Source organism: Choloepus didactylus, chromosome 10, assembly GCF_015220235.1.
Source record: "Choloepus didactylus isolate mChoDid1 chromosome 10, mChoDid1.pri, whole genome shotgun sequence".
NCBI classification, from domain to species: Eukaryota; Metazoa; Chordata; class Mammalia; order Pilosa; family Megalonychidae; genus Choloepus; species Choloepus didactylus.
Window position 1 is genome coordinate 117,486,318 of NC_051316.1, and position 15,220 is coordinate 117,501,537.

The 15,220-nt window shown below is 38.1% G+C and overlaps 1 protein-coding gene across 9 annotated transcripts in view; it reads right to left on the reverse strand.

Moving 5' to 3' along the window:
* Positions 1 to 189: 189 nt before the first annotated feature.
* Positions 190 to 15,220, reverse strand: part of FKTN (fukutin) — a 111,786-nt gene continuing 96,755 nt past the window's right edge. For 8 of the 9 annotated variants that reach the window (XM_037797653.1, XM_037797650.1, XM_037797648.1 and 5 more), the window contains one exon: positions 190 to 4,988. In XM_037797653.1, coding sequence (XP_037653581.1) covers positions 4,775 to 4,988 — 214 coding nt within the window. In that variant the 3' untranslated portion in view covers positions 190 to 4,774. The remainder of the gene's footprint in view (positions 4,989 to 15,220) is intronic. The other variant, XR_005210666.1, reaches the window with a different exon arrangement.

Consider the following 15,220-nt stretch of genomic DNA (forward strand, 5'->3'; position numbering starts at 1 on the left):
TGGATTCCCAAGTATATGAATGCAGAATTCTAGGGCTCTCAGATTTTAATTTTTTAGAAATATTGTATTGGTAGCAAAATTACTATTTTGCTAGATTGTTTATGTATGTTAGTGACTGTTAGTTCTACTGCAAATTTTGAAAATAAACACAGAACATCTCAAGAAATTGGAAAAATTGTATTCATCACCTCAAATTGATTATATATTACAAATTCTAATCAAAATAATAATATTAAAGAAATTTTCAGTAGTACCACAAACTATCTGTACCTGAAGATAAAACCAAATAATAAACTGGTAAGCATATATTGATTTCTACTCATGTTTAAAACATTACTTTGTTTAGAAAATTCATATACATGTTTTTCTAGTTATGAAGTAGAATGGACACAAATAGCTACACAATTTTGATTTTCATTTAACAAACACATGACTTATTCTGCATGCTCTAAATGAGTCATCAAAAAGGTTCAAAGTCTTACACATTTTTTAAAAGGTGCTTGAGACAGCATCTCATTTTATATAAAGAACAAAATACAGTACTTCTATTTCTCATATTCCCTTTCAATCCCACTGTGAGAGCTGCTCAGAAGTATACAGCAGCTTGGCTGGCCGATGGGCCCCTACATACTCTCTGTATTAGGCTGGATTGGGGGTGGCAAGGGCAGACATTCTAGGCTAGAAATTCTAAGAAGATAGAAACAGAGATTTCTCATTAGACAATGTGTATTTGTCTACTTTAGTACTATTCCTATACAAAAGGACCACCACTAAATTGGTTTGTTTGACTTATAATTAGGATTCAGTTTGATGCACGACCGCTCAAAATGACATTACATACCCTGCTGACTCTTGCCTAGTTGATCAGGATTTGCAAATGAACTTGTCCATGTAAAAGAGAGAAACACAAATTGGTGGCGGTGATGGGGACAGAAGGTGGAAACTAGAATTTTCTATTTTCCTTTATTAACACTGATACATTCATCAGCATAGGCAATTAAATGACACACCTGATTCGTCTCAAAATCATGACATATCTGAATTTGGCTGGGCAGAGATTCACTAAGAAGGAGGGGAGGATTTTCCTCTAGGAAAAGCTAGAACATTGAAAGGGAAGTCTAGGGCAGAGCTAGGCACTAAATCAAGGCAGGTATAGAGAGTGAATTTTGGGGACCAAAAAATTAGTTAGCATATTGGATAGTATAAGGAGACCTTAGAAGACAATAACTTGGGCACCAAAATGAAAGTACAAGTTCTACTTGGAAAAGGAGGTGACTTGGCAATGTCTCTGAATTCATAAACCATACAATTTCGCCTTCAATGACCTGATAGAGAATTAAAAAATTTTTTTTTCTTAAGCAAATTCAGCCAGGCAACCTTCCGAATAAGGCAATGTGTCCTGACCCACAGTTCATTTAATCCTATTTGAAGACTTATTAGAAAAGGGACATGAAAGTAGGAGACAGAACATTTCTTGAGTACTTACTTAAATCCTAGGCCTCATGCTAAGCACTTTTTTTTATAATCATCTTATTTCATCCTCCTAAGAACTGTTAGAAGTATGCATCATTTCCCTAATTCACTCACGTGGAAATTGAGGTTGAGTGCTCCCCCACCATAAATCCTACAGGATGAAGCTGGGATTCAAACTTGGGCCTTACTCAAAAGCTTGCTGTCTTTTCATGGCACCACGCTGCCTTCCCTAAGTGAGAGATTATAGTTGACTTAGCCCAGATCTTAACAATGGAGGAAGGGGATGAGGAAAGAAATAGCTGTTGGGATATTTCTTCAGAAAAATTGTTTCAACTGATCAGTAACTGGAGTTTTTCCATGCCTTAAAGCTGTTACAACTGATGACCATGTGTTAGGAGGTGGGAATATGGCACTTTCTCTACCAGGTTTTGAGGGGAGATTTCCCCTGGGGATTTATAACTGAGGATGAAAGAGCCATTCATTTTCCAGAAGGTGAAACAAGGGAGAAAATTAGAAACATTTGTAGCTGTAGGTTTGTGATATTGGGTGAGGTTTTTTGGCTGGAGTGTGGGAGCTTGTTCCTAGAGTGTTCCCAGATGCACCTTTGGCCCCTGACTATAAACACCTGCTTTCCTACAGGTAAAGCTGTGACACCTTGTCTGTCTTGTGTGCCATTTGAAGCTTTGTAGTTACATAAGAATGGAAACAATGGTTTGAGGGTCACAAAGTAATAAAGGAATGAACACAATCGATTATCAAATACTTGTACTTATAAGACAGTATCAGTGTGAATAACTAAAAGCAGTCTAAACACTTGAAACTAGATATCCCAGTCTCCTTTGCAGCCAACCAGGGGAAAAATCCTGAAGACTGCAAAGCATTCCAGTTACACCTAACTACTGTTCTCTTTGGTGAAAGAGACCAGTACTACCAAGTAAAGATCCTGCAGCAAGAAAAGGGCTTGAGAAAGAGAGAGCCTCAGGAATGGCTGATTAGGGGGACTCTTCAGAAAAGGGCATTTAGGAGATTGGTGCTGACGACTCCCTGGGAAAGTAGAAGGGTAACATGGCAATGGGATGCATTTTGAGCTTAGGGGAATCAAGTACTCATGAGTGGTAAGAATATCATGACCAAAGGCTGATATCTCTAGACATGAACTACTTCATTTTTTGGGAATAAGGTATTTTTCAGATAAAGGTATGAAGGTGCCTAAGGATTACAGACAAGAAAAAGACACTCCTCCTTGACATCTTTGTCACCTCAGGCTCTCAATCTGAGCTAAAAGATATTAAGTAGGGAATGGCAGAAATACCCTGGAACTTAGTTTCACTGAGGTACTGCATGACTTTTCTGCAAAGCATCTCCAGCAGGGTGAAATGCTGTGTCATGATATAATGAAATATGCATTGGGCTAGAAGTCGTGACACTCTTGAGTTCTAGCTCCAACTGCTTCTTGCTCAGGTCAGTCATTTCTTATTTCTTTAGTTATAAAATAAGAAGATGATAAAGGGCATACATGAAAAACCTACAGCTAACATCTCATACTCAGTGATGAAAGACTGAAAGCTTTCCCCCAAGATCAGGAATGAGACAAGATGCCCACTTTCTCCACTGCTATTCAACACTGAGTTCTAGCCATAGTAATTAGGTAAGATTAGAAAGGAAGAAGTAAAACCATATCTATCTGTAAATGACATGATCCTATATATAGACAATTCTGAAGAATCCACAAGAAAGTTACTAAAACTAATAAATGAATTCAGCAAAGTTGTAGGTAAAAAGATCAACAAAGAAAAAATCAGTTGTGTTTCTGTACACCAATATGAACAATCAAAAGGGAAATCAAGAAAATAATTCCATTATAATAGCATCTGATGGAATAAAATATCTGGGAATAAACTTAACCAAAAATGTAAAAGAGACTTATACACTGAAAACTACAAAACACTGCTGAAAAATTTTAAAGAAGACTTAAATAAATGGAAAGGTATCTTATGTTCATGGATTGGAAGACTTAATACTGTTAAGATAGAAGGGTTAAAATGAATATTGCACTAAGGCCCCTTCTAGGTTTTAAGATTCAAAAGCAGGATGATTTTCATTTTCACCTGAGTGTTAACTTGTTTTCAGGGGATACTGATAGACATTCTGCCAACTAATGGTCACATTTCTGGGTTTGTACTAAGGAATCAAGGAAATCTGCTCTCCCAGCCATTCTTAGGAATGCTCAGTTCTGGGAACGATAGTTTTATACCAGGGGTCAGATTTCAGTAGCTGCAACAGAGGGAAGAAAGAGAAGTGCTCCAACTTAGAAGGAAAATTAGAGAAGTTTCTATTAATATTTTAGTTTTAATACTAAAATGGGGAGTGCAATGAATATAAATTCAGAAAACATGAAATGTCCATGAATGGCTGATATTTTTACTTAACATAGAGTTTAAGAATGAAATAAGGAAAATAAGTTTGGGGAAAATCACAACCCTTTCAAAATCATGTCTGGTAGCATGGTCTCACTAGAATGACTGGTCAACAAGTGCATCAGAGGTCACTGAAAATATCCAGCAATGGACACTTAACCATCACACAAACACAGGCTTTCTTCTCACTTCAAATATGTAAACAGTAAGAACATACGGAAGTTTACTTATCTTTGACTAGGCCCGAATTAAATTCTCACCTCCCTCTACAATGCAATACCCTATCCTCCAGATAAATTCCACATCAGGTTGCTTATAAAATAATCCACTAGTATCTTTTCTTGATGCCACCTTAAGTCTGACCACTTGACTGTTTACTCAGAACCCACAATCTTAAAAGTGGCACAAACTCAGCAGCTTAAATGTCGAGAACAGGAATGGGTGATTTTTTTTAACTAGTATATCCTTCCTTAACTTCACCTGGTGAGTTTATCTTCCAGTCCAAACATTACCTAAAACCTTTTAAACTCTTAAAGAACATGGCACATGCTATTTGAGCTCTTCAGAAAGTGAGGGTGTTTCCCTCAAAGAAGAACTGGGTGCTTACCAAAGGGAGAGGAAAAGGAAACAGACATCTGTCTTCTTTTCTCTCTGCCTCTCTACTGCAGCCTTGCATTGTACCTGGCACCTGGAAACTCCTCAATAAATGTTGAACAAGGAATTACATCCGATGGCTCAGGAGTTAGGACTCTGCTGTGTCTTCAAGCTTGTCATTTTTCTTTGGCTCCCACTGATATCTGACAAATAGCTATCTACTATTTTTTTTTAAACAATTAATCACCTTTTTTTTCAGAAGGGGAATTCTCCCATTTCAATCTAGTGTCTCAGTATAACTGGATAACCTCATCCCACTCAGAAATAGGCCAGACACCATTGGGCTGCACATTGGGGGGAGAGTGTTTCCAGTCCCACGTCTTCACAGGAATCTTCCAGGTTTTACCATAGTTGGCTTCAATGTATTCGATGGTTTCACAGGGCACGTGCACCTTCATGTCTACAAACTCCGTCCAGCACAGTGTAAACTTGGGAAACAGGTATCTGTGGCAAAACAGAGGCAAGTGCGAGGTGTTAGGCTTCAACAGTGGAAGTCCCAGTGTATCCATGGCTGAACCACAGACCTCTTCCACTAACAGCTTTGGGGATATATATATATATATAGTGGACATTTTATTGTTCTTGACTGTCCAGCATCCCTTTCCCATTCTAATGTTAGTAATGCCCCAATTTTCCTTTGGAGAATCATCCTTTCCTATTCCCAGTCCATATGATTCAGGAGGAGCTGATCCTACCCTGAAGCTCTAGAAATAGACATAAAGACCCAGCCTGGCCAGTAAATTATAGTGATTGATTCAGGGATGGGCACAGACCCAAGCCAGGCTAATGAAAGTCAGCCGCAGGACTTCTGTGAAAATCATTGGGGATGAGGTACTCTTTTTTGCTGAGATTTCTAAGCTGGGGCCATCTTTAGTATTAGCAGGGAGAGCCTGCCCAAGAATGAAGTCAATGCAAAAATTGCCCAAAGAATAGAGGAAAAGTGATAGTCTCGAAAATCCTGAGGATGTCCATGGATGTGGCTGTGATCACGCCTTAACCTTTCGACTACAATTCTAACATTCGCCATACTTAATACATGAAAGGAGACATGCCACACTGAGAAAGGCAATGAAACCCTACTTGTCAGCAAGAAGATCTGAACCAATCTTGGTGACATGTGACTTTTCTCTGACAGTGGCCTGACTTGTTGATAGGGCAAGTTAATTCCTATGACCTGGGTTTCACTGTGATCCCAGATGACTTTTGGTAACCTACTTAGCTCAGATAGCTGTGAAGGAAATTCCCAGGGCCAGCCAGGGTATTTCTCAAACTCCTTTCCTACCTCATGCAACACTGTAGTGAGAACTTCATACCAGAGCACGTGAACATAGTAAGACCCTCTGAGCTGGCTTTTAAAGTGAAGCTTCAAGCCCTTTCACCCCCTCAAAAGATGAAGGAATATAGACCTAATGCTGGGGTGTACCACTCTTCCACAATACCTCTCCAAAAGGAAAGCTAGACCAACCACTTGTTTCCTGCTCTGCCTCTCACGTTACCACCTGCTCCCTTCTTTTTTGTTTCCTGTTTTCAGCCCCAAACTTTCTTTTCTCTACTTATTTCCAATACATTACACATCATTAAATCCCCTTCAAATTCACAGTACTACTAAAAGAACCTAAAGAACACTAAAATAAACAGCACATGTGAAAGATGAATCTCCTTTTCTGTCACAACCTGGATTTCCCAAGGATACAGAGCACCCAAAGCTGCATACTTGGCATGATCCTACGGTTTTTGTCTTTTTCCCTTTCACCTCAAATGACTACAGAATATCTCTAAACCAGCCCAAGGAATATTAGTTATAATGGATTTAACGGTACCCATTGCAGAACTATTTTGAGTAATAGGTGAGTTTCTGAAATTAACCCAAAATTTGAAGTAAGTTTGGATCAACTAAGTTAAATTCTATATATTATAAGGGAAAGCTAAAACTAACAGGCCTGTCTGGTTTATTTTAAGTTTACGTTGTAGTCCTATATTCTACATTGGTGTTTTTCTGAGAAATATTTCTTTTCTTCACAACTTGGGAAGAACATTCAATGATGAGATCTGAGGTGGTGACAGCAGAGATCACAGGAATTTAAAATATCCGAGGATTAAACAAAAAAAGAACAGGGGAAAGTCAGCTGTCAAAGTGTAATCATATTGTGAAAATGGGATCTAACTGGGATGTTCTCCAAGGAAAGGTCAGTTGTCACATAATTCTGCTCCTGAATATCATATGTTTTACCATCGGATGCACATGAAGCCATATCCAGAAAATGAGAGAATGAACAAATTCTAAAGAAAGCAGTAAACCCCTTCTACCCAAACCAATAGGTGCTGGCAGTTAATGGACAAGCCCAGCTGGCTTCTGTGAATAGATGGCCAAGGCAACTCTCATAGCTGGGAAGAAATAAGATACAGCTTAGCCCCACCATCTGCTGTTCCCAATTTTACTCTGTACACTCCTATTCAGGGAATTGCTTATTTTGTCATCAGACACATCTGTCCATCACCTGCCCCCACCATCCCCCATCAGATGTTGGTCAGCAGAATGTCTACCTGTCTCATCCTATCTAGTTAACATACTGAGGTTGAAATGAGAGAGAAATCAAGGCTAATCTAATAACATCAGCCAGGAAACTTCTCTCTCTTAAATATTAGCCTTGATAGTCTCACCAAAGAGCTGAAAGGGAGAAAAATCATAGGTTCAAGTAGACAGGGTGGATGCGAAGACTACAAATTTTACAAAAGCAGTGCTTTGAACAATGAAGAATTTATAAGCAAAATATGCAGAAGATGGATACACAACCTAAACATCTTAAATCTAAAAAACAATGTGAAAATAACACAAAGAAAATTTAACTCAACTGTTAATTCTTGTCCCTAAATACAAACATCCTGAAAGTTATGGTTTGTTTTACCCCAAATATTTCATTTACTCCATTCAGCAAAAAAGAAAATTCCTGCTTCCTAGGAGAAGAAGATAAACAAACCATAAAATGTGAAAACTGATGGTAAAATGGGATTGTGGAGAGGAGGGGGTGTGGGTGACACAGAACAGCACATGCCATGTCCCCTATCCAGGTTACCAGCAAATAATGACTAAGATTAAAAGTCACCATGGTCTGCAATGCTAGCTTTTAGAGCTGGGATGAAGTTCAGCTAAGCCATCTGCACTTTCAAGGCCCTAACATGTGAACAGATTTAAATTCAGACTAAGGCTACCCTAAATCAGACTATAAGGTTAAGGAATCCTAAGGTGTTATCACAGAAAATCCTTCCATTCATTTTCTATTCCACACTTTTTTTTCCAAAAAAAATGACAGATGTATTTTGATATGAGTCTGATGTAAAATTTTTAAAAATTAAAAGAAACGTTTTGTGTCCAGAAATCATGACATCATTCAGATTATGACTTTGTCTTGGTGGTTGTGGTTTACACCGGCCTTTTTGAGCAAACAAGGCAGATAATGCCTCAGTATACTATCAGACACAATCAGCAAAGATAATTAAAAATATATCAATGTTAGTGAAAATGTGTGCCCATTCTTTAATAAAGAATGGCCCAGATGAGGAGGACATCGTTAATGTTGTCAATTGGTTAGAAACAAGCTTGTTGGATTTTAATTCAGTGAACTTTGAATCCATGAACTATGAAATTTGATCTGAGCAAAACACATGAATTGTCTGAATTTTGCTTTAGAGTTCACTTCCCACAGGACTAAGCTAACTAACATACAACATGATAACACGCTCAAGTCATGAAGAATTTTATTTAGTCTTTTTTTTTTTACTGTTTTTTTTTTTTTAATTCAGTTTTATTGAAATACATTCACATACCATACAATCATCCATGGTATACAATCAACTGTCCACAGTATGATCACATAGTTATGCGTTCATCACCACAATCTATCTATGAACATTTTCCTTACATCAGAAAGAACCAGAAAAATAAAAAATAAAAGTGAAAAAAAAACACCCAAACCATCCCCCCATCCCACCCCATTTGTCCTTTAGTTTTTTTTTTAAATCTTCATTTTATTGAGATATATTCACATACCACACAGTCATACAAAACAAATCGTACATTCGATTGTTCACAGTACCATTACATAGTTGTACATTCATCACCTAAATCAATCCCTGACACCTTCATTAGCACACTCACAAAAATAACAAGAATAATAATTAAAGTGAAAAAGAGCAATTGAAGTAAAAAAGAACACTGGGTACCTTTGTCTGTTTGTTCGTTTGTTTTCTTCCCCTATTTTTCTACTCATCCATCCATAAACTAGACAAAGGGGAGTGTGGTCCTTATGGCTTTACCAATCCCATTGTCACCCCTCATAAGCTACATTTTTATACAATTGTCTTCAAGATTCATGGGTTCTGGGTTGTAGTTTGATAGTTTCAGGTAGCCACCACCAGCTACCCCAATTCTTTAGAACCTAAAAAAGGTTGTCTAAATTGTGTGTAAGAGTGCCCACCAGAGTGACCTCTCGGCTCCTTTTGGAATCTCTCTGCCACTGAAGCTTATTTCATTTCCTTTCACATCCCCTTTTTGGTCAAGAAGATGTTCTCCATCCCACAATGCCGGGTCGACATTCCTCCCCGGGAGTCATATTCCACGTTGCCCGGGAGATTCACTCCCCTGGGTGTCTGATCCCACGTAGTGGGGAGGGCAGTGATTTCACCTTTCAAGTTGGCTTAGCTAGAGAGAGAGGGCCACATCTGAGCAACAAAGAGGCATTCGGGAGGAGGCTCTTAGGCACAATTATAGGGAAGCCTAGCCTCTCCTTTGCAGCAACCGTCTTCCCAAGGGTAAATCCTATGGTAGAGGGCTCAACCCATCAAACCCCCAGTCCCCTATGTCTGTGGTCATGTTAGCAACCATCGAGGTGGGGTAGGCCAATACCCCTGCATTCTCCACAGGCCTCTCAAGGGGGCTCTACATATTTTTTTCCTTGTTTTTTTTTTTAACTTTTTTTTTTTTAAATCAACTGTATGAAAAATAAAAAAAATTAAAAAAAATTAAAAAAAAAAAAAACAACATACAATAAAAGAACATTTCAAAGAGACCATAACAAGGGAGTAAGAAAAAGACAACTAACCTAAGATAACTGCTTTACTTCCAACATGTTCCTACTTTACCCCAAGAAAGTTACCTAATATAGTAACATTTCTATGAACTTGTTCCTACTACATCCATCAGAAATTAACAGACCATAATCATTCCTGGGCATCCCCAGAACGTTAAATAGCATATCTGTTCTTCTTGGATTACTGTTCCCCCTTCCTTAATTGCTCTCTATTGCTAGTTCCCCTACATTCTACATTATAAACCATTCGTTTTACATTTTTCAAAGTTCACATTAGTGGTAGCATATAATATTTCTCTTTCTGTGCCTGGCTTATTTCGCTCAGCATTATGTCTTCAAGGTTCATCCATGTTGTTATATGTTTCACGAGATCGTTCCTTCTTACTGCCGCGTAGTATTCCATCGTGTGTATATACCACATTTTATTTATCCACTCATCTGTTGAAGGACATTTGGGTTGTTTCCATTTCTTGGCAATTGTGAATAATGCTGCTATGAACATTGGCGTGCAGATATCTGTTCGTGTCACTGCTTTCCGATCTTCCGGGTATATACCGAGAAGCGCAATCGCTGGATTGAATGGTAACTTTATTTCTAGTTTTCTAAGGAGCTGCCAGACTGACTTCCAGAGTGGCTGAACCATTACACAGTCCCACCAACAATGAATAAGAGTTCCAATTTCTCCACATCCCCTCCAGCATTTGTAGTTTCCTGTTTAATGGCAGCCATTCTAATAGGTGTTAGATGGTATCTCATTGTGGTCTGAATTTGCATCTCTCTAATAGCTAGTAAAGCTGAACATTTTTTCATGTGTTTCTTGGCCATTTGTATTTCCTCTTCAGAGAACTGTCTTTTCATATCTTTTGCCCATTTTGTAATTGGGCTGTCTGTACTATTGTCATTGAGTTGTAAGATTTCTTTATATAGGCAAGATATCAGTCTTTTGTCAGATACATGGTTTCCAAAAATTTTATCCCATGGAGTTGGCTGCCTCTTTACCTTTTTGAGAAATTCCTTTGAGGTGCAGAAACTTCTAAGCTTGAGGAGTTCCCATTTATCTATTTTTTCTTTTGTTGCTTGTGCTTTGGGTGTAAAGTCTAGGAAGTGGCCGCCTAACACAAGGTCTTGAAGATGTTTTCCTACATTATCTTCTAGGAGTTTTATGGTACTTTCTTTTATATTGAGATCTTTGGTCCATTTTGAGTTAATTTTTGTGTAGGGTGTGAGGTAGGGGTCCTCTTTCATTCTTTTGGATATGGATAGCCAACTCTCCCAGCCCCATTTGTTGAAAAGACCATTATGACTTAGTTCAGTGACTTTGGGGGCCTTATCAAAGATCAGTCGGCCATAGATCTGAGGGTCTATCTCCGAATTCTCAATTCGATTCCATTGATCTATATGTCTGTCTTTGTTCCAGTACCATGCTGTTTTGACAACTGTGGCTTTATAATAAGCTTCAAAGTCAGGGAGTGTAAGTCCTCCCACTTCGTTTTTCTTTTTTAGAGTGTCTTTAGCAATTCGAGGCATCTTCCCTTTCCAAATAAATTTGATAACTAGCTTTTCCAAGTCTGCAAAGTAGGTTGTTGGAATTTTGATTGGGATTGCATTGAATCTGTAGATGAGTTTGGGTAGAATTGACATCTTAATGACATTTAGCCTTCCTATCCATGAACATGGAATATTTTTCCATCTTTTAAGGTCCACTTCTATTTCTTTTAGTAGAGTTACGTACTTTTCTTTGTATAGGTCTTTTACATCTTTGGTTAAGTTTATTCCTAGGTACTTGATTTTTTTAGTTGCTATTGAAAATGGTATCTTTTTCTTGAGTGTCTCTTCAGTTTGTTCATTTCTAGCATATAGAAACATTACTGACTTATGCTCATTAATCTTGTATCCTGCTACTTTGCTAAATTTGTTTATTAGCTCTAGTAGCTGTATCGTCGATTTCTCAGGGTTTTCCAGATATAAGATCATATCATCTGCAAACAATGACAGTTTTACTTCTTCTTTTCCAATTTGGATGCCTTTTATTTCTCTGTCTTCCCGGATTGCCCTGGCTAGCACTTCCAGCACAATGCTGAATAACAGTGGTGACAGCGGACATCCTTGTCTTGTTCCTGATCTTAGAGGGAAGGCTTTCAGTCTCTCACCATTGAGTACTATGCTGGCTGTGGGTTTTTCATATATGCTCTTTATCATGTTGAGGAAGTTTCCTTCAATTCCTACCTTTTGAAGTGTTTTTATCAAAAAGGGATGTTGGATTTTGTCAAATGCTTTTTCAGCATCTATTGAGATGATCATTTGATTTTTCCCTTTTGAATTTTTAATGTGTTGTAATACATTGATTGATTTTCTTATGTTGAACCATCCTTGCATGCCTGGAATGAACCCCACTTGGTCATGGTGTATGATTTTTTTAATGTGTCTTTGGATTCGATTTGCAAGTATTTTGTTGAGGATTGTTGCACCTATATTCATTAGGGAGATTGGCCTGTAGTTTTCCTTTTTTGTATTAGATTCATGTTAGCTTCATAAAATGTTAGGTAGTCTTCCATTTTCTTCAATGTTTTGAAAGAGTTTGAGTAAGATTGGTGTCAGTTCTTTCTGGAAAGTTTGGTAGAATTCCCCTGTGAAACCATCTGGCCCTGGGCATTTATTTGTGGGAAGCTTTTTGATGACTGATTGGATCTCTTTGCTTGTGATGGGTTGACTGAGGTCTTCTATTTCTTCTCTGGTCAGTCTAGGTTGTTCATATGTTTCCAGGAAATTGTCCATTTCCTCTACATTATCCAGTTTGTTGCCATACAGTTGTTCATAGTATCCTCTTATAATTTTTTTAATTTCTTCAGGATCTGCAGTTATGTCACCTTTTTCATTCATTATTTTGTTTATATGGGTCTTCTCTCTTTTTGATTTTGTCAGTCTAGCTAGGGGCTTGTCAATCTTGTTGATCTTCTCAAAGAACTAACTTTTGGTGATATTTATCCTCTCTATTGTTTTTTTGTTCTCTATGTCATTTATTTCTGCTTTAATCCTTGTTATTTCTTTTCTTCTACTTGGTTTAGGATTGGTTTGCTGTTCATTTTCTAGCTTCTTCAGTTGATCCATTAGTTCTTTGATTTTGGCTCTTTCTTCCTTTTTAATATATGCGTTTAGTGCTATAAATTTCCCCCTCAGCACTGCTTTTGCTGCATCCCATAGGTTTTGGTATGCTGTGTTCTCATTTTCATTCGTCTCTATATATTTAGCAATTTCTCTTGCTATTTCTTCTTTAACCCACTGATTGTTTAGGAGTGTGTTGTTTAACCTCCAGGTATTTGTGAATTTTCTAAGTTTCTGATGGTTATTGACTTCTAATTGTATTCCATTGTGGTCAGAGAATGTGCTTTGAATAATTTCAATCTTTTTAAATTTACTGAGGCTTGTTTTATGTCCCAGCATATGATCTATTCTGGAGAAAGTTCCGTGAGCACTAGAAAAATATGTGTATCCTGGTGATTTGGGATGTAATGTTCTGTATATGTCTGTTAAATCTAATTCATTTATCAGACTGTTTAGGTTTTCAATTTCCTTATTGGTCCTCTGTCTGGTTGATCTATCTATAGGAGAGAGTGATGTGTTGAAGTCTCCCACAATTATTGTGGAAACATCAATTGCTTCCTTTAGTTTTGCCAGTGTTTCTCTCATGTATTTTGTGGCACCTTGATTGGGTGCATACACATTTACAATTGTTATTTCTTCTTGTTGAATTGCCCCTTTTATTAGTATGTAGTGGCCTTCTTTGTCTCTCAAAACATCCCTGCATTTAAAGTCTATTTTATCTGAGATTAATATTGCTACACCTGCTTTCTTTTGGCTGTAGCTTGCATGAAATATTTTTTTCCATCCTTTCACTTTCAGTTTCTTTGTGTCCCTGTGTCTAAGATGAGTCTCTTGTATGCAACATATTGATGGTTCATTTTTTTTGATCCATTCTGCGAATCTATATCTTTTAATTGGGGAGTTTAATCCATTTACATTCAACGTTATAACCGTGAAGGCATTTCGTGAATCAGCCATCTTATCCTTTGGTTTATGTTTGTCATATTTTTCCCCTCTATTAATATCCTTTATTGTACCCATACCAAATGTCTTTAGTACTGAACCTTTCTCCAAGTCTCTCTGTCCTTTCTTTGTTTCTCTGTCTGTAGGGCTCCCTTTAGTATCTACAGTAGGGCAGGTCTCTTGTTAGCAAATTCTCTCAGCATTTGTTTGTCTGTGAAAAATTTAAGCTCTCCCTCAAATTTGGAGGAGAGCTTTGCTGGATAAAGGATTCTTGGCCGGAAATTTTTCTCACTCAGAATTTTAAATATATCGTGCCACTGCCTTCTCGCCTCCATGGTGGCTGCTGAGTAGTCACTACTTAGTCTTATGCTGTTTCCTTTGTATGTGGTGAATTGCTTTTCTCTTGCTGCTTTCAGAACTTGCTCCTTCTCTTCTGTGTTTGACAGTGTGATCAGTATATGTCTCGGAGTGGGTTTATTTGGATTTATTCTATTTGGAGTTCGCTGAGCATTTATGATTTGTGTATTTATGTTGTTTAGAAGATTTGGGAAGTTTTCCCCAACAATTTCTTTGAATACTCTTCCTAGACCTTTACCCTTTTCTTCCCCTTCTGGGACACCAATGAGTCTTATATTCGGACGTTTCATATTATCTATCATATCCCTCAGGTCCATTTCGATTTTTTCAATTTTTTTCCCCATTCTTTCTTTTATGCTTTCATTTTCCATTCTGTCATCTTCCAGGTCACTGATTCGTTGTTCAACTTCCTCTAGTCTTGTACTGTTAGTGTCCAGAATCTTTTTAATTTGGTCAACAGTTTCTTTAATTTCCATAAGATCATCTATTTTTTTATTTAGTCTTGCAATGTCTTCTTTATGCTCTTCTAGGGTCTTCTTGATATCCTTTGCATTCTGTACTGTGGTCTCACTGTACATCTTTAGTTCTTTGAGTAGCTGCTCTAGGTGCTGTGTCTCCTCTGATCTTTTGATTTGGGTGCTTGGGCTTGGGTTATCCATATCGTCTGTTTTTTTCATATGCTTTATAATTTTCTGTTGTTTTTGGCCTCTTGGCATTTGCTGAACTTGATAGGTTTCTTTTAGGATGTGTAGACCAATTGAAGTCCTTATCTCTAATTTATCAGATCTACAGCTTCGTGGAGTACACTTTCTCTAACTAACCAGCAGGTGGCGTCCACGAGCCACCTGTTCTCCACAAGCCAGTTCTCCCCTGCTTTGCCTTTGTGGTGAGTGGGGTAGTGAGTCTTGTGGGGTCCAATTGGTGTACCAAGCTTGCGTGTGTAGTTGGTGTTGCCCGCCCTGTATATGGGGCGTGTTTCTGGGCAGTCAGGGAGTGGGGGTGGCTCTAACAATCAAATCTCCCTGGTGATCCTGGAGTTTTAAAGCTGCTGCAATAGTCTAATCCTTCAGTTCAGTCCTGCCACAGTTTGTCTCTGCCACTGACTCACAAGTCCTTGGTATTGGTGTATGGCTCCTGAGACTTGTGAGTGGGTCCCTGTTCCAGGCCGTGCACCCCCTGGTCCTCTGT